Consider the following 26,283-nt stretch of genomic DNA (forward strand, 5'->3'; position numbering starts at 1 on the left):
ATAGAAATTGCAATTGAAATAGCAGACACAGTGACAGAGGTCTGGTGAGATAACGATTAGACAAAACTTTTGGCTTAAAAGTAGTCAAAAAAAATATTCTTGAACTTTGAGCAAATAAAATAGTCCTTGTTGACTGAATTCACCTGATTTCAAGAAGACGGGACTTTCCACTGTCCTTCTGGTTACTCACAAATCACATTACATCATAGCAATGTTTGATTTAATAATTAATTTCTTTTCCTAACAGAGCTTGCAGAAATCCACCTTCTGACTAGCTACGCTGTATGTGCACATAAACGTGAGTACCAACATACATATAAATATCTGGTTTAATTTTAGATGTCATGTTTCTATTATAGAAAGGTGACAAAGCTGAAGAAAATTCTATGAAGGCAAGGCATTTGGTGATCATAACCCATGATATTTAACACTGTCATTTCCAAAGGCAGTGCAGCCCTGACTTCTGAAAACCACCCGAGGTTCGTGCAGCAAAAGGCACATCATTTGGTGGCATAGATTTCATTCAGACCAGTATTTCCATGCATACAGTAACATGATCTGCCAACATTTTCCAGGGTCAGTACTGTGATGGTACTTTCCCTCAGGGCTGCCAAGTGAACTTCATGGCTCTAGGACATTTGAAATCTCTTGAATCTCAAATATAAGGTCTTGTGACACAGCCTGTTGTACATCAACTTTTAAAATTCAAAAACTGCTTCACACCTTTCTTGTAGAATATTTGTAGAAATTATTAATAAAACTTTGCTGTGCTCCTGAAATCACAGCTGCATCCATTTTCTTCTCACTCCCACTGGAGTTAAAACTGCAGCCATATCACATTATACATCCAAACAACAATTTCAAAAATTCTGATTCCTTTAACCACTGTGTGGGTGGCAACTGCAAGTAAGCTAAGGCCTCCCAATGTAAAGAGTTTTTGCATGGTTTTTGTGGCAATACTTAGTGTTTGTTCCACATGTTTTCTTTCCTGGAAGAGACAGGAAGCCTTGGCTCTCCAATAACCTCTTCTCCATCCCAGGCTTCCGGGAGAGGACAGCCCAATGCACCAAAGTTATTGGATCTCTATTTACTTTAGGGAGAATGCAACGAAACCCAGAGCTCCTCTGCTTCTCTTTTCTACACTGAGCCACAGAACGCCTTGAAGAGACTCCCAGACAAGAGGAATAGCCACAGAGCCTCAGTCACTCTGTGCAGATTCTTAAGCTTTTGAGTATTCCCTTTGACAGACAAGCAATTACTCAGTTACTATTTTCTAGCATATGCATGCAGCTTATTCACATGAAAAAGGTTGGAGTACCCTCAGACTAAACTAGATGGCAGATCTTGTCTGTTCAGTCTGCTACTGCTCAGTATATAAGGCTGTGAGAATAAAGCCTCTTTTCCCCCCTCCCTTTTTCTTAGAAAACAGGTTCTTTGATAAGCATATTCCATCACTTGATGCTTTTGTTGGCAGCACCTATGCATGTTGCTCATACTGTAATGCCCCTGAAAGGTTGGCTGAGTATAAGCTTGCTTTGATTGTAGGATAGTAGCAAATTATACAAGTAGGGTTTGATTTGAGTGTCTCCTTCAGAGGACTTCATAAATTCATTGTGAGTTTTATGCTGAATCAGATTCAAGCCTATAGTGGTTAAAAAACAACACAGGATTTGGACACATGGATATCATCCACTCTGCGATCACAAATGAAAATACATGGCAAAGTCAAAATTTGGTGGAAAAGAGTAATTTTAAATTCTCCTAAGGTCAAGGCTCAGCTAAGCTTTCTGCTTAATCCTTATCCTTTCATCTCACCTTGGCCACCTCAGTTCTTGAAAGATAACAAGCCCTCAGGAGAGAGGAGGGAGCAAGTAGCTTGCTTGCAATGACTGGGATACCTGGAGTAACCTATCAAAACTCTGAACTAGCTTCTGCTGACATAGCTCTGGAATGAGTTTGACTGTGCATCTGTAATGAACTAACATAATTCAAAATCTTTTTATGGGATGGAAACATTTTCTCAACGCCATGAAAGAGAATTGAGCAAGACTCCCTTTGGAGTTTCTGTATTAGGAGATGGGATAACCCCTGAGCTTTGACAGGTCCCTTCCCTGATCCTGAAGAGCACATCTGTTCTGATGAATCGCAACCATGTCCATCCAAAGAAGACGAGGATGGGCTCAGTGTCAAGAATCTATCCAGCATAAGGAATTTCTCACATGTCACTGCGGAATGTTACAATTTTGTTCCTTGAATATCATACCAGTTGCTACTAACACCTTTGCAACAGAAAGATGAGTTTCACTATATTTCAGACAGCTTAATCTAGAATTTCTTTAGCCAGCCATAAATGAGCAGAGAGCTAGGTTTAAGCTCACCACCCAATACAAAGTAGTTTAAGATTTTTAACTCAAATATCCTAGAAACACACACGGTATTGTAAGGAGATTTGGTAGGCAAGGTAGATTTGCTAGGAAAACAGTTTTCTAGCAAAACTAGCTCTTAGTTGCAAAATGCCAATTTCTTGAAACTGAAAGGTTTCATTAAGTTTTAGATCCAATAGATTTAGGCAGAACAGAGGAATGGCTCCCTTTCCTTCTTCCACTTTCTGCTTCAGTATTCCACTCTAGCTGCTTGGAAGACAGGCACTCACAGTCTGCTGTTGAGTGCTACGTGTACGCTACAAACCTTCTGGCTTTGCAGCAAAATGGTTAGATCTCCAACTAGAGCTACTAGAGGCCTTTGAACACCAGGCCCTCTCTTAAGATACCATCTACATTTCTAACCATTGGGCTAAGCTACTAAGTCCTGATGTGCGGGATGAAATAGCTAAGATCCATCATTATTAATTGCATACATAGTAATAGTACTGTAATTTCATGGCACCCTACTAACACACCTTTCGTGTTCTGTGGACTGTAGCAGATCTCCTGTACGTCTGCATTATTGGACATCGCTATATGGGCTATCTATATGGTTTTGTCTAACAAGTCATGGTGTCACAGCACTAGCAAAACTATCAAGCTGCAACAAGGTTTTTTACCATCTCATACCAATATACTCTTCACACCAGTCCCTCTGCTGCCTTCTCCCAGTCTCTCCTCACCCAGGGCTCTAGTTCTCTCTTCTCTCTGCTTCTTCCTCCTCTCTCTTCCTTGGCTGCCCTCTCTTCATTGGCTGCCCAACCACTCAACAGAAGCAGCCACACCTGCACTTTATCTACATCAGCCAACCCGCCACCCCTGAAGCCAGCCCACAGTTGTATTTTATCAATGCTAATTAACCCAGCTTCATTCCTCTACATCATGGCATGTTTATTTACAAGCAGGTTGCACCTTATCTTTTAAGTACAATGCCATTAACATAAAGGAATGCTAAAAAGCTTGTGACTGAATGCAGCGAAGTAAAGGCACTCCTTAACATCTAGATTCCTTGCTTTTTGGAGGCATCTGGATAACCCATTAGAGAAAACTTTCTTGGAAATTCCAGGGTCACAGGAGTGATTCACTCACTTTGAAGGAGACTTGTTTGGAGGTTGGTGATTGCAAAGTATTTCAGTGAACAGGTGTCAAATCAGCTGCAGATTGGACCAGCAAGTCAGCTCTTCTAGCTGACCTACTAGAAATCCTGATGCCTTACAAATCTGTAAGCATCATCCCTCAGAAGCAGGGAAAGATCTGGGAAAATACCAATAAACTGCTGTTGTTAGCGTAGTTTAAGTGGTGCCAGAGCATGCATTTCAGGGATCTTCATCTCCTGATCCTCTGCCAGACAGCGAGGACAAAAACAGAATGGTTTGAACTCTTCCGCAAGTAGGTTCAGTGATTTATCACACCATAGACTATGAACTTGGTTCTTACATCTACAAAAATTATTTTGCTTGGTTAATACACACCTTGTACCCCTTCACAAGGGAGAAAGGAAGGGAACAGCAGGAGAATTTGAGATATAACATGTAGGGAAAGGAGATCAAGCTGTTGCGTATTATCTCCTCGTTCTTTCCTTTGCATTAGTCCTAATATTGGTACTAAGATGATTCCTTGATGAGCCAGTTCTACTCAGTGAGTCTGCAGAGCACTCACCCAGCAAAATGCAGTCTTCTGCTAGCTTAGTGAGCTGAATGCATCACTGAAGTGTCAGAAGATACCAGAGCTGGGGCAAGGGAGGCAGTAGAGCTAGCGCATAAGGAAGAAGCAGAATCACCCCTTTTGGCAGCACCAATGAATTAGATCAGGTCAACCTGTCTCATCTAATTACAACTTTACAGAAATACTGTGGTAACACTGCAAATAAAGCTTTAACAGCAATGGTACTAGCTGTGAATTTGAAAATGGGACAGAAAGGCATTTGAAACTGGAAACTTGAGATGGAAGACTTTGGTTTGGCCATCCTGAAAAATACCCAGCTGTGGCTTTCAGTGGGAGGGATCAGGTGAAACAGGTAAGAAAAGAAAAAACCCAGCTGACCTGTTACACAGGTTCACTGAAGTCGCAGGTGATCCGCTCTGAATCCCATCTCACTACCATTCATCAGTAAATAGGTAAGTGTTGTTTTGTGGTATAATTATTGTCACTTGAGCTAGCTAGAATGGAGCATGCTGCCTTGTACCATTACAGTGAGGTGTCCTGTTGCAGCACTAGTAAAACTAGATGGCTGCAACAAGGCTTTTGCCGTCGATCAGATTCTACTGTCCGTGCATGTTTCTTCATCCTCCTCAGGCTAGTCCACCCTGCTTCTTGCCTCTGCTGTGTCCCAAGTCTTTCTTCTCCAGGCTCCTCTTCCAGCCAGCCTCTCCTCATCCAGGCCCCCTTTTCTCTGCTTCTCCCAGGGCCTCTCCTTGTCTCTCCTACATCCAGGGTGCTTTCTCTCCTCCCTCTGCTTCTTCTGGGTCTCTCTTCACCCAGTGCTCCTCTTCCATACCCCTTAGCGCTATTTAACTACTTGGCAGGAACCAGCCACAGCTCTGCATTATCCACGTCAGCCAACCCACTGCCCCTGAAGCAAGCCCACAGCTGTATATTATCAATGTTAATTAACCCAGCTTCATTCCTCTATAATTCTTCTACAGTCTCCCATCAAACCATTAAAAAAAAAAACAAAACCCACCAAAAACCAGAAAATGTCTGCACAGAAAATGCTGCAGCCTGGAGCATCCCAAGGTCAGCCAGCATAAGGAGTGCTGGGCTTTCCCATGCTCCCTGTCCATGTACCTTCCGTTTAACTAACAGGACAGGGAGCTTGAATCCCAATTTAATACAAACTTCCAGTTACTTGTTACCCTCTGGTGACATCTTGTGGATCACTGCCTGGTGGCAAACCCTCGTGGGTCTGAACCTGCGGAGTGGAAGTCCCTTTCCCAAGTCTAAGGAGCATTATAGCATCCAACAACGTTTAACTGTCCTTTATTTTTTCCTTCCTTTCCTGCTCCGTGGATAGTGCAAATGAGCACTGTAGCAGCAAGGTCCCTACAAAGAACTGAAAAATAGAAGTAAGCAAGAAAAAAGCAAATGACAGAGTAGAGCACAGAAGCTGAGAATAAAGTAGTGAATACATTTCATGAACTATATTTTCTATTAATAAAACAGATTCTAGTGCCTAAAGCTGAGTATAAGCAAGTATTGAGCAATTAGGATTTCATAGTTGAAGCCAAGGGAACCTATGAACTGCTTGCCACAGTAGCTGGAGCAAGCAAATAATCAGCACCACATAACTGTAGCTTATTGTACCCTGCAAGTATCAAGCAACGCACCCTCTCAGTATGCCCGTGCATCATTCACAGGGGCTGGAACTAAAGACTCAACTCAGATTCAAGTTGTGACAGTAAGAAATAGAAAAGTTGGTAGTATTTTGCCAAAAATATTAATTCTTTTTGGATGGTTAATTTTGGAGTCTCCATTTCAAAATACTTATGTATTCATTATATAAGTTAAATTTATGTAAGTTTACTGTAAGTTGAATTATAACCTCATAATGTAGGAAAAAATCACTTCCATGTAACAAGAAATACAGTCCCTTGTGACCTCTGCAGGCACCTTGAAATTCAACCCATCCCCCACAGATGATACTGATGCAAATAAAAGAAAGAGTTCCATGAATGCCAGCTATCACAGAGCTATACTAGAAAGGCATCTATTTTTCAAGTGCTTCCACAAAGCATTAGGAGACTGAAAGCTGGAAATGAAGAGACAATGGAAGTGGAGCATAGATGTGAAGTCATAAACTCATTAGCTGAGCACCCACTGAAACCACAGTGAGCAGCTGAGCGCAAGCAGCAATTTTTTTGCCACACAGCCTGTGCAGGCTCTGGAGGGGTGGTTGCGCATTGCTGAACATTGGCAAGAGGCCACCTGCAGGGCCAGGTCCCATGGGCAACACCCAGCACAGGACAGCACTGCCAACAGCCCTTGACAGGTTTCCAGCACCAGCTCAAGCACACATGCCTCTAGGAACACTAAACACGTGTCAACCTGTGATAGGATGCTCCATAAGCTCTCTCAAAAAAATCTGGATTTAGAGTAGCTATTTGAAAATAAAAAGGAAAATAAGGTATTAAATAGGGTTTACTGAACTATAAAACCTAGCAAACAACTAAGTCAATAAAAAAGCACTCCTTCTCCCTAGGCTAATATTTAAATCTATACTTTGTTCAGCAAAAATACTGAAGCTTACAGACTGCAATTTATAGCCAAAGTGACAGCTGTTTGAGCAAAAATATCAACACATACTATGGCAGTCCATAACATTAGTCAAGCACAAAATAACCTGCTTAGATTAGTAATTCGTGCACAAAAATAACTTAAAAAACAGAAAAGCACCAGCCATTTCAGTCACATGACATCATATGTGATGCATTTAATGATATATTAACCTCAAACATAATAATTAGCAGTTAATTACCTATTAAAACTGCTATAGTAATGAGAAATACTTGAACAAACAAAACTATATCTAGCAGTGGACTAACACACCTTCACCCCTTGGGATTACTGAAGAAAAACAGATTGTCCCAGTGTGCAGCACAGACTAATTCCTAACAGGGGTTTGCTTTGCATTTATTTTAGAGAACAAAACAAATGTTAGTGCTAAATCAAAAGTATCAGAAGGAACACTGTAGACAAAGGGAGCTAGGGCAGGGCAGATATCAGAGAAAATAACAAAAACTGCGAAAGTGTAGTTTGTTTTAAATTTGGAGGCTATCCAAATGGCTAGTAATGTGGACATCATTACTGTTTAAACTGTTGAATTCTAGTTGCCATTGCTAGGTTAAGCATTGGTAAATATGGCCTCTGAAATTTAACTGGCTCAGCAAGCTAACTAGCTCACGACTGAAATATTTGTAGGCCTGAAAACCTTTACAAGGAGCCTGTAACTGGAGGACGGTCGAAAAGGTTTATCTCAAAGAATAGCTTAGATGAACAACATATTGTGAAAAAGCTGGCCACCAAACCAGTATTTGTTGTGTGAAAATGTACAAATTTTAAAAAATATTAGTCCTGAATAATAAGGCATCCACAGCTCCTGCTAAATGCCACTGGGGTACATTTGTGATCAACTAACCTGAGGCTTTTAGCTCTCCCGGCTGCTGATTATGATTCCATGCTAAAGTTACAGAATTAATGCCACTGTCCATGCAAGAAAGTCAGAGATGTAACTGAAAAATAAAAGGTTACATAGGAAACCTCTTCTTCAGAAAGCCCATTGCAGGACCACAGCACAATATTGCTACGCACTTTTTCTGCGCAGGAGGTGGAATTAAGTTATAGTAGTTCAGCAACGCTTTGGAAAGCCTGGCTGTGAACACAGCCAACAGGGTGTACTATTTTCTCCCACTTCTCCCAGGCAGTTGCCATTAGATAAAGAAGCTTTCAAAAATACTCTGTAGCTTTTACAGCTCTGAAGTGACTCAAAAAAATACTTCAGGCATCAGTTTGAAACAGTAGCTCTGTTACAGAAGAACTGTAAACACTTCTCATTTATCCAAATGCTAAAGCCTAATGATAGTCAACATTTACCCCAGACACAAACCAGTTAATTTTCACCTTCGCTAGCTCCCTGAAGCAGCTCTGCTCAGTCCCGTGAGTTCTAAGGCTGGCTCCTGTGGAGAAGTATGCGAGCAGGAAGGCAAGGCGACACTGGCTGTGGGCCACTTGCAATCCACCAGGTCCAGTTTCAACTGCAGCAGCTGCCTGGGAGGTCTGACCACAGCTAAGCTAACTGCACAGCTCTGCTCCCTCCCAGCCCGCTCCAACATCCAACGCTTGTGCTGCGCTAGGGCTAGGCCTCAGCTCACCTAGTAGCAAAGTGAATTTATCTGGCAGGGAAACAAAGTCTGCAGTGAAGAAAAAACTTTCCCGGCAGATCAATGACCTGAATCAACTCACCTTGGGGTGAGAAGTATCAGATTTAACATCAAAGGGGAGCAGAAAACTGTGAACAAAAGGGCAGGAAACTGTCCCCTTGGTGGCACTTAGCAAAACATAAAATAAAAATAATTTTTTTAGAAGACAGAAAAACCAGCCTGTGTTCACAGTAACAGCTGCTTAAACTTCACCAAGAAAAGCACCGAGTTCTGGTCACTGGGCCCAGTCAGAAGGGTGAAATTTCTGGAGTTTGCTTCAAGGTTGTCTGAGAAACTAATGCGTCTCAGCCTTGGACAGGAGCAAGACAGACAGACCAAGACTGTAAATTCCTTTTGTGCATCTAGAATACTAATAAATGGGGGGGGGGGGGGGGGGGGGGAAGGGTTTAATTTTAAAAAATTAAGTCACACTCCAAAATTTCAGTTGGCTCAGCTACTATTTATCTGTTCCACTGCTTACCACCTAGTGAGGAATAGCACCGGGGTGGTACAACAGGGTAGGAACATGCTCCCCGGGGCAGCTCACTACTTCTGCCAGGAAGCCTCATCCTCCATTTTTCTCGGTGTGAACCTTGACCAGGCTCGGCTGCCTTTGCCACTGCAGCTTCCAAACGGGACGCTAAGACGGCCTGTATCCCACGCAGGATGCGTTCAGCCTCAGAGAGGCCGGCCCTCATCGCAAGGGAAGATGCCACCAACCTTCCGCCCCGAACCTGCGCGTCCCCCCCGCCGCACGCGGGCCCAGCTTCCCGCACCGGACGCAGGCAGGGAGCGAGCCCGCAGCACCCTTCACGCTGCGGCTCCGCCACCTCGGTGCGCCACCCGCAGCGCCTCCACTCCCGACGGCGCCCACCCAGCAGCCCCGCTCCTCAGGCGGGGTCGGACACCGCTCGGGGAGCGCTGACGGGGCGGGCGCCACGGCCGCCGCGGGGCCGTGAGGAGGCGGGCGCGCGCGGCCCTCAGCGCCGTCCCGCCCAGCGGCGGTGCCCGAGCGCGCGGCGGGCGCGGGAAGGGCTGGGGCGGGCCGGCGGCGGGATGCTGCCCCGCGCTGTGCCCCGCGCTGTGCCCCGCGCTGTGCCCCGCGCTGTGCCCCGCGCTGTGCCCCGCGCTGTGCCCCGCGCTGGCGGGGCTGCTGCTCCTGCCGCTGCTGCTGCGCCGCGCCTGCCCCTCCTTCTTCCAGGACCTTCGCTTCGCCCTCGCGATGGCGCGGGTGGCGGGCAGGGCGCGCAGAGCCGGTCGCGCACCCTCCTGGACGTGCTGGCGCGGCGGGCGCCGCACAAGCCGCTGCTGCTCTTCGGCGACGAGGCGTGCACCTACGCGCAGGTGGAGCGGCGGAGCAGCCAGGCGGCGCGGGCGCTGCGCCGGGCCGCGGGGCTGCGGGCGGGCGGCTGCCCGGCGCTGCTCATGGGCTGTGGCAGGGCTGCGCCGTGGCTTGCCTCAACCGCGGCGTCAGGGCCGGCGCCCTGCTGCGCTGCTTCCAGAGCAGCGCGGCCACCGTGCTGCTGGCGGCCCCAGGTGAGGGGAGCCCCGGCCGCGGGGCGCGCAGCGGAGCGGAGCGGCGGGGTCCCCCTCGGCCGCCCCCCGCCGGGAGGAGCTGCTGGGCGGCGGGCGGGGGCGGCACGTCGGGCCCCCCGGGCGGGCTGCCGCGGAGGGGGCTGCCCAGCGCCGGCTGGGGCTGGGGCCTGCGGAGCTGCTGCAGACCTGGTGAGAGGACAAGGTTTCCGGGTACTTTGCATCGCGTTTTTATTTTCGGCTGACCTACAAGAGGTGGACGCTGAGCTCGGATACCTCGTTAGGCGTTTGATAAGGGTACCGAAGCCCCAGAAATGAACCAGCCCTCAGCCGTGCACAAGGGGGTCGATTCCCAGTTGTGTTCACACAGATGGCCACATCGGAAACAAACCAGGTAGCGCAGAAGAATCCTCTTGCTGCAGCTGGACAGCAGCTGGGACACGGGAAGGTGGTTGCCTCCCATAGACAAGCCGTTGTCGGGTTTCAGTGTAAAGAAAAAGGCACGGACTCATGCAGACAACCCATGGTTATTTTTGTGGAAGACACTTGGACGTACTGGTATGTTTTCAATGGAGAGCTGCATTCTGTTCCTTACAGGGCAGAGACCCTATTTGATGCCTGGTCTTTTATATAGTTATTTGCATACAGACAGTATAAATGACTGACTATATGGGAAGTCAGGAATGCTCTTCATCTGCCTAGAGCTAACAACTTCCACATGAATATCTACTCCCGTTTCAGCTTTGATAGCTGAACGCATTAATCTATTGTATGTAACTGGAGTATTTTATGTGCCTCAAAATTTCAGGAGTCCAAATGAAAATTTCTCCTTTTGTGATAAATATTAGCCTCGCTGAGAATAAATTCTGTGCAATCCCTGAACTTTCAAAATTCATCAGTATTTGAATTAGCGTCATGTGGGAAAAGCTATTATGTAGGATAGGAAATGTGTTTTTTCCTCCTTCTATAACATAGTTGCCTCACATTTTCTAAAAAAGCCCTCAGCTGCGAAGAAAAAAAAATAAATTTGAGCCTTATTCATAAAAATTTACTACATGCTTGACTCCACTAGTGATTACTAGACATCAGGAAGAAAGAAGTCTAGCTAGGTCTTTTCTGCTGGACCTTGATTCTCTCTGTCCTTTTTAAGTTTCATCCTTTAGTATCTTGCTACTCCATGCAGAAGATAAACATTGTCTCATCAGAACTGACCATCACATAAGATTCTGTGTGCTTGCACAGATAAGTTTCTGGAAATAAATATGCTGAATTCATTAATATAGTTTATATATATCATTGACGTTACTTATACTTACAATAAAATACAGATGTCAAAGTTTATTGGAGGGTTATTTATCTCAGTGACAGTTTATTGGGGGTTATTTATCCCTAAGGTGCCAGCTCATTAGATACTTGCATAAAAGGCCTTATTTTATCTCCTTCATGCCTGATGGTGTCTAAGGAGCAGAACTGCCCTCTGTTGCAAACGAACCCTGTGAGACAGGGTTACTACTAGCAGTCTGCATCCAGGCTGCCAGGTTGCAGATTACACTGAAGCAACCAAGTAGCAAAACGCTGATTTTGAATGCACAGTTGGCTGCATATAGGTAACCCTGTCTTCATAAAGCTGTGTCCTGGTCAGGGGCAGGTGAAGCAATTCATTAGCGCAGTGAATCCTGCACAGCCAAGGACACTTTCACTGCAAGGGCTAAAATATGAAACAGAATGGATGCTATGTTATTATTGTATTCACATAAAGCCATTAGGATCATTGTTCTAACCATAGTTCGTTGTATTCTAGCAGTGCTTGTAAATTCTGTTAATCTGACTCTACAACTAAAATTTTTACTTGGATGAACAACTTCGAGACCTACAGTTATTTACTCACAACTGTAAGACAAAGAAAATGGGTAAAAGTAAGAGGAGTAAGGTGGAGTTCACAAGCCTGACATAAATTGTTGATCACGGACTTTACCTTCCCCTCTGAAATCTAACCAACACTGTTCCCATTCTTATTGGGTCATGACATTCTCCCACCGAGCTTTACTCTTTGTGTAGCCCAGCAGCTGTGCAGTGCTGGAAAGCATAGGTGGAACGGAGGCTAGGCTGTGCTATTGTTTTGAGGTTTCCTTACCTGTTAACTAGGAGAAGCCTTCACTGGCTTTTCATGAGTAGCTTGGTGGCTAAAGGGCACCCATGGTAATCCCAGGATGTTTTTTGGACTAAAGTTACAGCAGAAATACAGAATTGTTTGAAGAGGAATTCCAGAGTCTGCCAGACTTGAAAAAGGTAATGCTTTTATTAAAGTTACTACTTTTGTGCAGTCGAGACAAACTTTTGATGTGGATCTTGGCTTTATCTAGTCAATTAGTGTGGAGATAGGATTTCCAGTAACAAATTCAGTTTTCAGTATCAAATTGCCTCACAGAGTTGTTGATTTAATAATAGTTAATTTATTCTTTGCTTTGAAATAAATGACAGGTGGTGAAAAATAAATTACATGTTATGGACAATTTTGTATTATGATGTTTCAGTGAAATTGGAAATGAGGATTAATTTTAAATCTTGTGGTTTGTCTATTCAAGTAAAAGTGCCTGTGACTTGGAAGGCTTTTAGTCTGGATTCCTGTAGAAACAAGGTATATACAATTGGACCAGCTGTCTGGTCCTCTTCAGTTCATTCCATTATCCAGTTTCCTAAGGGAGTAAGTCTCGGACAGCTACATTCTTTCCAGTTTGGTTGAAACTGGCAGTGGCTAGTGGAGAGAGACCTGCATTACTGCTTCACTAAGAGAAAGGCAGACAGGATTTGATCATGCAGGGAGTGAGCCTACTCGTTGCACATTAATCACGCGCTCTTGTTGGTTGGAGATACCACAGGGAGTATGAGGAGAACTGGGATTAATCAAGACATGTGTAAGAGACAGGCACAGGGAGAGACAGAACGTTAACTACCTAGGACTCCACGCTTCAGTAGCACCACGGCTTACCAAGTCACTCTTCAGCCTGATATTCAGTTTTTCTTCCATTTCTGTCGAGACTTGAGACAGATTATGTTATCTTTATGCATAAAACATAGTGGTGATTTAAGCAGCACCTAACTTTGTGTGGGCACTTGTCAGGTGAGACGTTTCCCCATGGTGGGGAGGGAAGGTAACAACATGGAGCTGGTGATGCCAGGTGTACACTTCCTCAGAGTCCCACAGGGTCTGCAGGCAGGGGGAAGTTTGCTTGGAATCTTCCTCTGCAATTCTGTTCCTGCTGCAAAAAATCAGATCAAATCATATAATGTTGTGTGGGGAGACACTGTTCCTCTTCAGTCCTTTTTGCTGGATTCTGAAGTCACTTGACCATTAATTTCTCCAACAGCAGCTAAACATGAAAGCTGCTGAGCCAGAGTTGATGCACTGATAGTATATAGATAGAATAGTACATAATTTTCTTATACTACTTTCTTCTCTTTAAGAGCTGAAGGAATCTGTTGAAGAAATACTGCCATTCTTGAAGAAAGAAAAAGTTAAAGTTTATTATTTAAGCAAGACATCTGCTACTGAAGGTGTTGAGAGCTTTCTTGATAAAGTAGATGCTGCTTCAGATGAGCCTACTCCATTGTCTTGGAGATCAGATAGAACCTTTAAAACTCCTGCCATGTACATTTATACTTCTGGTACTACAGGTAATGTAAATTCACAAAATCAGGTGACGCATTCCTCCTGATGTTGTGATTTTTTAGTAACGAAAAAGAATCTGTTCCTTCACATTAATTCCTACTCCCATTCATTCCCGCTCAGGAAACTGAAAATTTGATGTCTGTATTTAAACTCCAAAAGCATGTAGAATATAGGTTGACTTTAAGCACTAAATCTGGGGACAGAGACTGAAGTAAAAGCCAATTAAACATACAAGTTTTATGCCAGTAAAGTCACTAGACACATGCTCTCTCTCATCTCTGGAGACACTGCTGGCCTAGGTGTGGCTCTTGGCACCCACCTTATACTCGGTATCTTCGTATCATGAACTCTAAACACTGGCCATTAATTTTTTGGGTGTCAGAGTACCAAAAATAGTGAGTGCAGCACAAAATACAGCTAGTCATGGCCACTGTGCAAAACTGCAGCTGGTACAGCAGCTGCAACCTGCTCCACATAAAAGCATCTAGCTTTAAGAGCACTTCGCCACAGCAGAAACTGGGCTGCAAGGATGAAGATGAAGACAACACCTGAAGGCACTCAAACCTATAGCTTCACCAGGAGCAGCAGGGTATGCCTCCACACTAGCTCAGTCTTCAAGCCTCTTAGGGCAGGAACTCCCCTGGAAAGGTGGAAGTACAAATTTGAATCTTGTTTGGGCTGCAGAAGGCAAATACCTCAGGTGTCCTTCATCCTTAAGGGCTCTAACATCTCTGTTCTTACAGAGTTGGCAAGCACTATCATAATTTTGTCTTCTAGTATCTGTTTCAGCAAGTAACCAGTTCAACTGCGTCTGATGGGAAACCAGGAAGAGATTTTGTAGTATGAATTCCGGTTTCATCTAGGACAATTCGGAGCTGCAAGGAGATACCCAGTTCCAGCGGAGATGCAAGATCTGAGATTAACCTCCGTTTTAGCATTTCCATTCCCTTCGCTCAGCACGCTAGATTCTCCAAATCCCACTTCCTCATTCTCTAGGTACTTGTGATTCCTAGGTACCATAGTATTGAGAATTCAGGCACTTAATGGGGGGTAATCACCTAAAATTTACATGTAGGAAGACATAGCCTCACTGAGGCTAATCGCCAGTGTGTTGCGTAGACACGAGCTGCATACCTCCCTGAACTCTGGAACTACCACTTGCATCAGTGAATGAGAGAAAATCTTTGCTTAAGCCCTTGTGAAACCTCCTGGACTTACTCTGTTTATTGTTCAAGTGAAGTCACACACTTTTTTGATTGCAAACAGGTCTTCCTAAAGCTGCAGTGATTAACCATGAACGCATAACGCTGGCATGTGGTTTGTTCGATGCTGGCAATGTTACCTCAGAAGATATTGTGTATACTGCTCTACCACTCTATCACAGCTCTGCCCTCCTCGTTGGGTTCCACGGATGTATCATGAAAGGTACTGTGCACCTGACTAGTCTGAATGAATGTGTCACTGTGCAGAATTCATGCACAGACACAGTAAGCCTTTCCCTAGCTACCAAACTCTGAGATGAAATACTTGGTTATACATGTCCCTGTTACCAGAAGCTCCACTAAGTCAAGAGACGTTCTTGTTTCTCTGTCATCATATGATGTGCACAGATCCTCACCCTGTACAAATTTTATTTCATCACCTGGACAAACAGGATATATCCTATCTTACATGACAGCTTTAGGATAAATTAGTACAGAGTTCCATCCATAATAATAGCCTTTAACTTCTGATGAATAGAGGTTAAACCGATTATTCAGAATGGATTGTATTTCAATATATGGGTACTTCCAAAGACTATGTAGCCCTAATTCTAGAAGCTTTCTACAATGCTGTGCTAAGAAATTCTGTAAGGTCTTACAATACAATAAGCATTGTTCCTTCTGTAATTTGTTTTACTTCTTTCTACACAGGTGCAACTATAGTTTTGCGTGCCAGGTTTTCAGCAAGCCAGTTCTGGGATGACTGCAGAAAATACAACGTAACTGTGATACAGTATATTGGGGAAGTGCTTCGGTATCTATGCAGTGTGTCACAGGTAACATTAACTGCCTCTTGGGTTTTTTTAGCTAATGACATTACCGGGAATATTTGCTACATTATGCTTAAAATCCAGCCATAAGGAGGGGGGGAAGCCCAACAAAAAACCTTCCCTAAAGAAGTCTGTAATCTCATTGCATTCTAACAGTAAGTTTTTTCAAGGAGAAAAACTGCTTGAATTAATCATTCTTTTGAATAGTGGAAGAATTGCACTATATTAATTTAACATTCTGTTAAAATGGATAGAGAAAATGCTTACCTTATACGAGCACTTCATCTGCAAACCAAAAACGAGGAGTTCTGTAGGAACCAGTGGACCTGTGTTTTGGGCAATGTGAGTTTTGAGAGTTTTGTAGCTAAGATGTCCCCACCAAGACAGTCAGGTGATCCCCAGGTGAAAGTGTTAATGTAATTATTTAAAGAGTGCCCTGTCTGAAGATGCACTTAATGTACTGTCTTCATAGGGTACCTATTCACAGGCACTTTCCATCTGAGTTCCATGAAATCGTATTAGTTAATCCTTAATTTCAAAAAACGTGTCTGCTTAAAATGGCTTTCACGGCAGTAGACCTAGTGAACTGCAGTGAGAATTTAGTAAGAGCAAAGGTGGTATCAATCACTCTCCCCAGTACCATTTGATAACCATAAGCTAGAGCAGAGAATCAGGTCCACAGTTTCTTTGTAACTTATGTCAGTGTGCAAAATATGAAATATACAGAGGTTTCATTCTGATGTCAGTTACGGAAATCAGTGGGATTCCTCAGGAATGAGGTATCTAAGCAAGATTCTGCAATGCTTTGTAGTATTTCTTCAAGAGTTATTAGCCCAAAATACACCGCTAATAAGGTTTTATAATAATCAGAAGACTTGGCCTGTGGATTGGGCCATTAGATTTAATCAAAAAGTGGAGGAGATTAAAACTGAGTTAAGGAAACTGGGCATTTTAAACATACAGTTAAGGACGGTGATAAGTTACACCTCAGTCCTGCAGTTAATGGAAAATTCCAGTTGGCCAAGTACTCATAATTAGCCAGTACTCAACTGGTATAAATAAAACAGGGGAAAAAGAAAAACTTTTCTTCTTTCATGCAGAATGTTTTTTTAGGAAAGTAATCTTAAAGAATGAGCTAATTACTTTTGAGAGAGTTGTGTTTCTTCATAGCATGTATACATGCATAAATATAACTGAGTCACAAGGCACTCTCTAAATTCCTGAATTCAACTGGTATCTCAAAGATATGTACAGTTGCCAGCCAAGGATAAATTAGTTCCCAAACGGGGTGAGTTTGGTAGTGTTAGCCACACAGAGCACTTAGCTTAAAGAGACCCATTAATTAAAAATAACACGAATAGCTGAATCTGAAGCCCACTGAATGATACAGTTGAGTAGTATTTCAGGCTGTTCTAAAGATTACTCATTATTGGTGGCTGTTTATCTACAAAGGTCAGATTTTAAGACAGGCACAGATAGCCTAGCTTTCATTATTTATATATAAGGATTCTTCTTTACTCCGTACATAGAATTCAACACCAGTGGAGAAAACACCTTTACATAAGCCAGGTTTATAATACCTGATCCCATGTACCCACGTGCATGCTACTATGAGTGCAGAAGTCTCCCGGAAAGATGGGATTAACATCTTAAGAATGCAAGAACTTGACGGAATGGAAATTACTACTTAAACTGCCATGGTGCCAAGTGGGCTTAGCCTGTTATCGCAGATGTAAGAGACAGTCTTTTCCATGAGGAACTCACGGTATAAGCAAGATCCACACTGATGTAGGGTGTCACCTGTCTTAACTAATGCCATTTGATTACTGAACTTCCTTATTGTGCTGGTAACTTTTATCTATGCTATCATTTCTTTCCTTTACAAATACACAGAAGAAAAGAACTCGGTACACGTCATAGTTTTCTTTCTGATTCTATTACCAGCTAACTTACGTAGTAATTTCAAAACAAATGAACAGGCCAAGTATTACAGAAATCACCTTAAGGGTGAATTGCTAAGTCCCTCCTTCCTCCTTTCATTAACTGTGACTAATTAATGGCTAAATAAAAAAAAAATTCTTTATCTGGCTAAGCAAATGAGGAAGAAAGATTGAAAATACAGACTTGAGAACAACAGAAGATGAGGGACAATGTGGATCCAAGCAGCATTCTGTCCTCAGTGAATGATTTCAAAATAAGATTTTTAAGCTCAGATGTATAAATGCCCAGTGAACTGGAGTCTCTCTCATGAGACACTACAGTATTGTGTATGGTGTTGCAGAGCATCATCTACAACAAAGATTTTATAAGAAGCAAACAGCAAGTTGTTTAGACACTATGCCGAATTTCAGCAGACATGCTAACATGTCAATGGCAGACCTCTCAATATCACAGACAGGACTATATATTAATGTATTTCTTCTTTAGATTAAATGTAGACATCCATTTCTAGACTACTTTGCAGAAAAGCAGTAATAATCCAGAAGTGAGATGACTAAACTCCAAAATAAAATTAGTTTTACAGTATTTAAAACTTTTAGCCATTTTAGTGTGGCAATTTTTGGTTTTTTCCAGGAATATGACACTGTAAGATCAATTCATATTTGTCTTAATGGCCACATTTCTCTCTTTGACTGCTCCTTGAAAGAGCATTTTGCAATTCCAGTGTTCCATGCTCATCTTCTACCATCTACTGCATTGTCCTCTGCACTGTATTACCTGAAAGACACAGAGCCAACATACTTATTCTGCACAAATACACATTCCAGTCTGTTGCTGAAAGAGTAGGACTAGTCTACCAGCAACGTATTCCAAGTTAAGAAGCCAATATATATTTTAAGAGACTCTTCATGCCTTAAAGTACTATTAAATTATAAAATAAAATATACAGTTGGAGAAAAAGGCAGATAGTGGGACAAAAAAGCCTTTCCATACTTGATGGAAAATTCTCTGAGGCCATTGTTACTCATTAGCATGTTAGGTAAGTTTATGAATTACAAGTGTCTGACCCAGCACAGTACTTCCTCTTGTTGAGGACAAACATAGGCATCTAAGAGAAGGCATAAATGGACAGCCATCCTTGCTATGTGTTTATCACTTTATTGTGTAAACAGAAAGATCTAATAGCACTATTAAAAGTGATATGAAGTAATAGAATTTTTAGCAGGCTCAATCCTGCTCTTACAATGGCATAAGGGATTACCTTTCCACCCAAACACCATTTAAAATCCTGCAAATATTTTGCTGAATTCAGGGTAAATTACACGCTTCTGCAGATATTCACAAGGCTTACAAACAAAATAGTTTAACATGGTGCCTGAGTTTCTGCATAGAATTATTTGTTCCTGTCTTCATCCAAATCAAGTTAACTCCTAACTACATTTAGACATATAGCCTAACTTCTCAGAAATTTATTTTCTTTTTCCACATCAAAACCATAAGCTTAACTTTAATGATGTTTGCATGCATTTTGCTTCAGAATATGGTCAATACTTTTAGACTAAAGTTTCCTTCAGAGTTTTCCAGAAGTAGAAATTCTGCTTTCACTCAGCAGAAATGTGAATTCATGACTGTTTCTTGTTTCTAGAGAAACACTGATCAGGACCACAAAGTCAGACTTGCCATAGGAAATGGAGTAAGGGCTGATGTTTGGAGGGAATTTATCTGAAGATTTGGAAATATTAATATTCTGGATTTTATGCATCAACTGAAGGAAACATTTCTTTTGTTAATTACACTGGAAAAGTTGGTGCAGTGGGAAGAGTAAACTGCCTGCAGAAGGTAAGAATAACAACAAATTCTGGCATTTTGTCCTTGGTGAAGTTTAGTATATTGCCAAGGGCATATACCAGGCCACTTGTATGACAAGTTGGGAAGAACCCAAGGCTCAGTTATGGATTTGTTTACGGAGAAGATTCTCCCCCCAAGTACAGTCTATAGCTGCCCATGCTAGATATCACAGGTATTTCTTGCTAGTTCAGGCAAAAGAATATTGAGACTCAGTACATCCAGTTGAAATGTGATGAATTTGCCTCCTATTAAATAGAAAGCTGACTATGTAGTATAATTCTGAAAATATTTTTCAAAGATTGAATATTCATGTGTATACATTTTGCAAATTTCCACTAGAAAATCTTACACTATGAATTGATTAAATACAACGTAGAGAAGATGAACCAGTCCGAGATGAGAACCGATACTGCATAAGAGTTCCCTAAGGTAAAAACTCCTTTAAGAACTTCAGAAAGGGATTTACTTTTTAAAATTACATCTCTTTGCATCAATTTTATCTGGAGAGATGCTAAGAATTGCCATGGAGTAAGCCAGGATTTTAAATACAGCTTAGAAAATATATAACAAATCTCGTACTATTGTAATACAGCTTAACAGAAAGGTAAAGTACAGTGGGGAATGCAGCATCTGTGTACTTAGATTTTAATAACTTACCTAGTTTTAATAATGGACATGCTAACATCTTTTGAGTACAGATCTTGACTTTCAGCAGGAGTTCTTTAATTCTTCTCAGACTTTGCACTTAACATGCCACTAAAGAAACATTTGCAAAATAGAAAGCAGTTCTGTTTTGCAGCAGCAGCTGAAACTTTTTGCCATTGGCAATAGAAAAAGTATGCATGAAAATATTTTTTAATTCTCAAATAACTCTGTAACATCTGCAAACTTCACTGATGTAATGAAAATTAGTTATTTTTTGGCAATTTACACAGTGCTTTTTAGACAAGTGTTCTTCCTCTTTATAGGTAAACCTGGACTACTGATCTGCAAAATCACTCAATATGCCCCATTTAATGGCTACACAGGAGCAAAACATCAAACAGAGAAGAAGCAATTAAGAGATGTCTTCCGGAAAGGGGATTCATATTTTAACAGTGGTGACCTTTTAGTGATTGACAATGATAACTTCATTTATTTCCATGATGGAACAGGAGATACATTCCGGTTAGTTTGTTTATTTAAATATGCTTGTCACAAGAGAAAATTCTGACTCATTCTCAAGTGTGAATTCATATCCAGTATTTACTGACTGATTTCTTGTCATCTTAGATGGAATTCTTAGAGGAATTCCTCTAACCTCAGCGAGAAAAAGAGAGGACTTCAAGTCACCTCCACCATTTTATCACTTGTATTTATAGTTGCATACAGAGCCTACAAGGGTTCAGCTTAATGTGATGAATGAATGGTATTTTCAACAGTGAGAAACCAGTCACATTCACAGAATAAAAACATTGTCGTTTCATACTCACTATACTTTTAAAACTCAGAAAGCATAGAGCCTATGATGGAATCTAAGAGAAGTAACATTTTGGCATTTTGTTTACGAGTTTAGAGCCATTTTAAACATGATTAAGTGTGTTAAATTCTTCTTAGATTTGAATAATCTGGAATGCGTTGCTGCATTTTGAGGCATGCTTTTCTCTACTCTGGATAACAAGTTCCTTGCTCTAGTGCAAAAGTGCTTTCTGATCCCAAACAGTGCTCAGCGCATCGTGAAGTCAGACATTAAAACTGGAGATCACTGTATGTAACACACGCAGAAATCATTACTACTGACTGCTTATTTTCCAGGTGGAAAGGGGAAAACGTTTCTACAACAGAAGCTGCAGATGTTTTAGGACTGCTTGACCGCGTTCAAGAAGTTATTGTATATGGAGTATCTGTTCCAGGTATGAGTGAAATACTTGGAAGTATTTCAACAGAAGAATTTTTTAGTATGTTAACAAAATGTCAATATACTGAACTGCGAGTATAGCTAGCCCTACTTCAGCTCATTTTTCGTAAGCTACATTCAATACATTCCATCATTTAAATGTATGCAATATTAATTAGCTAAAAACCCAAAGCCAAATCTTATATTAACACAGTATGACAAGAATAGTAACAGGAGAATGGAAGAACATTTGAGATTAAGTATATTGGATATAAACATTGTATCTGCTACAGGAATATAGGTCTGCAATTATTGTAGAGTGGGACAAACAAAACAGACTTGAATTTCTAGAAGAACAATAATGTCATTTAAGAAATTGATTCCTCCCTTTTTCACCTTTCTTTAACAATCTGAAGGAATGCAAGAAGTTCGGACACGTTTAGCTGCCTTTTTTCTACTCCTCAAAAAATCTGTGGTATCTTTGAACTTTCATAAACCAAGTGCTTATGGCAGCTTTTTTTTTATTTATTTGAGAGGCACTGCTGCTAAAGGCAGATTCCCAGAGGTATTGGAAAACAGAAGAGGGGACATATAGCTTTACCCTGCTGTCTCGTCTCCTGTATTTTGAACATAACTTCCTATCCATATGTCTCACTTACCCAAGACCTACAGGACTCCCATCTAGCTCCTCACTGCATTTGGGTTGTGATGGACAGTTAAAAGGGAACCCATTCTTACAGTGTAACATAGCAATCTGAAATCAAACAAACAAGGTTAGTAAGTTAGAAATCCCGAGTGCTGCATTGCACAAATGGTTTGGACTAGGTGGCATAACAAGCTGTATGCCCTTAGAGTGGTCTAAGGGAGAGGAGGAACTTTGAAGCCCCTATTAACTAAGTTAGCAGATATTAACAGGTATAACAGATTAATTATTATCACTATCAGTATTAATTAACGGGTATCACACTTTTCCAGAAAGGCTTCCAGACTATGGTGTATCACAACATGGATCATATCAATGACAGTTTAGTATTTTGGAATTGAAAGGTGTGTTAGAGACGCCAGTCTTCCTACATCCACCATCTCCTTACACCATTTATTCAACATGTGAGAGGTTCTGTTAACGTTATGATCCACTCGCTATTTCCTCTACTAAAAGTAGAGGACATAAGAATAGAAATGCCCAGTGTTTCTGAGGCTAGAATAACAGGGCTGTTTATAAACCAAGATGATCTATTAGAATAGTGAATTTAATTCAAATAAATACACTTTTTATTAATCATGTATGTCTCTGCTACACCCATTGATCTAAAATTCAAGTCTCTCTCTTTAAATAGCCCTTGTTTTCAGCTGCTCTGTGGTAGGGATAAACACATAGCTGCCCTAGAAGATATTTCAAAAGAAAGGTAACAACATAAATGGTCTAGAGTTCTTTATGTACAGATTACACTCTAGGAGATCAGGAAGATATGCTGTTATTCTTAATGCTCTTGTAAAACCACACAGAGTAGGTATTGATACCTAATTATGGAAGAACTTTATGGAACAAAAAATATTGTTCAAACTGGCTCTCACATTTGTGTAAGAACTGGGTGGATTCTGCTTGGGGTTTTTTTCTGTTTTACATGGCACAGAAATATTTGTACTTTAGTAACATAGCAGGGAGTGGTAGTATACATCACCTGAAAACTCATTAATTCAACACTCTAGATTTTGAATAAACAAATTGGAATGCCAGGTATGATCAATACATGGTGTTAAAGGCAAACAGAAAAAAGACTCAAAAGATACTGAAGAACAATTAATCTTAAATTAGCATATGCTTGTGCTCTACTTTTCTTTAAGCATTAGATGCTACTTTGTTTTCACTTCCTCCTGAACACAATTCTGTGAAAGCTTTAGTATGGTTCTAATGTAAAAGTTTCATATAGGAATATTACATATTTCTTCTTGCATTACCTGTAATCCCATAAAATGGAAGAAACACCGAAAGGTTTGTGTTCAAATGTTGTCCCATCCCTCAGCCACCAAAAGGGAAGAAGCTCTCTGTATGTATTGTTTATAAACAAGTAAAAAAATCTTAAGTCCTTTGATTTTTGCAGTGCTTAATTAATTGTTCATATGGTAATAATCAATGTTAAACTGGGTCTTATTCCTTTCTGTCCTCTTTCTGCATGCATGAGCTTGTCAGCACAAGTACAAGCATATTTACCATGATTTATTGTAAAGTAAATGAACCCACACAGTTAAATGCTGCAGGCAGACTTCTGCCTCAGAGTACTGAGGCCTGATTTTCCAAAGTCTTTCCAAGGACTTTTGAAAGGAGGATGATATTCAGGATGTCTGCCATCTATAATTCTGATGCTAGGCTTTCAGAAGAGTTTGGCATCTAGCATGCTGAAGGCTTAAGAAAATCTAATCACTTAGATGTCTACAGGAAAATATGTCAGAATGTTTTCTAACTGGCTTAGAAGGATGGGTTCACTTATAGGAGAAAATTTAAAAAAAAAAAAGGGGGGGGGGGAAATGGTTAGCCTGAAGTTCAAATTTACATACGAACTAGTTATTTGTTGTCATTATTCCTTCAGGTTATGAAAGCAAAACAGGAATGGTATGTATTCGACTCAAGGAAAATTGGGAATTTAATGGAGAAAGTACTTACAGGCATGTTAAGGCTCACCTTCCAAGCTATGCAAGACCTCGTTTTATAAGGATTAAGGTAAACGAGTGTTTCCAAGTAGCTTTTGTGTGCTCATCTGCATTGTGTTCTCTGTCTTTTCTATGAGGACTATGGTCTTCCTAGTTATACTAACAATTCTCAAAAAAGCTTCTTTTGTCTCTCACTTGCTCTTGTCATTTACCAATACGAAAGCAGAACTGCTCCCAGATGTTTCAGTTCAGCCTGAAAAAAACTAAGTTGCATGAGTAGTTACAGGATACTTGGCACATTTTAATACAGAAAGTCAGGAAAATCTTAGTGGAAATAATTTCCTTTTGGATTCCTTCAGCACAGTAACGCAGCTGTGTTCTCAGTTTAGTGTAACTCCATCTACAGGCTGTGCTGTGCAAAATGAAGATCTACACATGCACAAATTTGCAAGAGAGGCCTTAGATTTTGATCCTACCAGCGAATAAATAGCCAAATCCTAAAGTTTAACTTGAATTAGGAAAATGTTGCAATAATGTCTCTCTCGCTGTACTTCTCATGTTATTTATTTAAAATAAACATTGCTCCTTTGAGAAAGGTTGTGTATTCACTGAAGTGATTTAAAAGGACTAACACAGATACTAGCATACCTAATCATTTCATCAATCTTTAAGCTTTTGGTTTATACAAACAAAACGGTCAACCAGCCAAAGCAGTGGTTTGTCTTGCCATCCCACGTAAAGTACAGTGAGTCCTGCCTAGTCTGCAATTGCCATGGTTTTTTTGCTCTTCTTTTCTGAGAAAAATTGTGTTAATTTATGTTCTTGGATCAAAAAACATTTTCTGGATTAAACCCTTGATTCTCTCTGACTACAAGCTGCAAACTAGTGTTCCCGCCTCATTTAAATAGAAAAGTAAAGTAAGCCTTTCAATAATGTTTCTGTGGCCCCAGGACTTCTTACATTCAGAGTGATTATTGGCCCCCATATTCCAGTTATCTGATGAATGCAGATAGTCTAGACCTCTGCTAGTGAGCCTTTGACTTCTGTGCTGTATGGATTTTTGTTAAATATGATTCCCTTTAAATCTAGGAAATTGAATCTAATTCCCACAATTATATGCTGACATTGATAAGTAGAGATGTAATTTTGTTTTGCAGAGTGCCATTGAACTTACAACTTTTTAAGTACCGTAAATTACAACTAGTGGAAGAGAGTTTCAATCCAGCAGTCATTAAAGATCGCCTGTATTTCCTGGATGATAGAGAAAACCTGTATGTACAAATGACCCAGGACATTTATAACTCTGTAAAAAAACATGATGTCAAATTGTAAGCATGTAAAAAAAAACCCAAAAACCTGTGTTTTATAATATTCAGTTTTTAAAGCATGTTATTCTAACCTTGCCAGGAAATCCTGTTCGTTAATATTAGCAAATATCAGTATCTGAAATAAAGTGTGAATGTGAGATTGTTTTAACAAAGCAGAACTTCAACTCTACTTGTATTTAGCCTGGCCTCTCCTCTCCTTCACACTTTGATTCCTACCTACCTTCCTACTGTGCGCAGATGTATTGTTAATGCTGCAAATGTTAATACTGTGCACCTAAGCATGTGAAAGTGGGTACATTTATATTCATATTAAAGGATGAACCACTGCATTAGTAAAAATTACATCCCTATGTCAAAATAGAAAACTCATTAAAAAAGACCATTAATGAAACTTCGTTGTTTCAAAGTAACTAATCAAAAAAGGACCGTATTAGATGCTTACATTAACTTTCACCCATTATCAGTTTTACCCTCTTATCTTTCATGCACCAAATTCACACACAGAACGAGAACAATTTGTAAGAACTAAGATATATTTTCCTTCAGGTGCGAATGGTGGAATGACAAGCCAGGTACTTCACAATAAAGTGGGCCTTAGGCTTCTCTAGGATTTAAAAAAAAAAAAAAAAGGCAAATAATATTACAGAATGGAATAAAATAGATCTTTTCTTACTGGAAAGGGTTAACAGGCCAAATTCTACTGCCTCTTGTAACACATGCTTCAGTATACCCCACCAAGTTTAGCTGATGTTGTATGAAGTAGGGAAATTTTTCTGATTAACCAGGCTCATTGTTTATATAACTTGAGAACAGTTGTACTGGGTCGGACTGAAGATCCATCTGGCAGATGCACTGCCTTCAAGAGGGGGTGATTATAGGTGCCAGGAGACAACTATGGAGAAGGCAGCAAGCATCTAGCAGTGCTTTCCCAGAATAATCTCCTAGCAATCATCACACTTCCTGACTCAATAGTAGTATCTCTGAATTTAGAGTTGCCTTCAACAGATTGTTCTCCCCCCAGGTTTTTAAATTGTTATTGAAAAATATGTAAATCACTGGCCTCTTGTA

At 41.0% G+C, this 26,283-nt stretch overlaps 1 protein-coding gene across 1 annotated transcript; it reads left to right on the top strand.

The window, feature by feature from the left end:
• The first annotated feature begins 9,004 nt into the window (after window positions 1–9,004).
• SLC27A2 (solute carrier family 27 member 2) lies at window positions 9,005–25,796 on the top strand. Its single transcript, XM_055715880.1, is given in 16 exon segments — window positions 9,005–9,237; window positions 9,338–9,588; window positions 9,591–9,767; window positions 9,770–9,874; window positions 13,337–13,546; window positions 14,808–14,966; window positions 15,455–15,579; window positions 19,160–19,262; window positions 19,265–19,353; window positions 19,702–19,738; window positions 19,741–19,791; window positions 20,331–20,529; window positions 21,157–21,254; window positions 23,827–23,957; window positions 25,045–25,061; window positions 25,063–25,796. Coding segments are annotated over 16 exon segments (2,142 nt in total). The 3' UTR covers window positions 25,220–25,796.
• Window positions 25,797–26,283: the final 487 nt, after the last annotated feature.

The sequence above is a fragment of the Falco cherrug genome, chromosome 7 (genome assembly GCF_023634085.1).
Source record: "Falco cherrug isolate bFalChe1 chromosome 7, bFalChe1.pri, whole genome shotgun sequence".
NCBI classification, from domain to species: Eukaryota; Metazoa; Chordata; class Aves; order Falconiformes; family Falconidae; genus Falco; species Falco cherrug.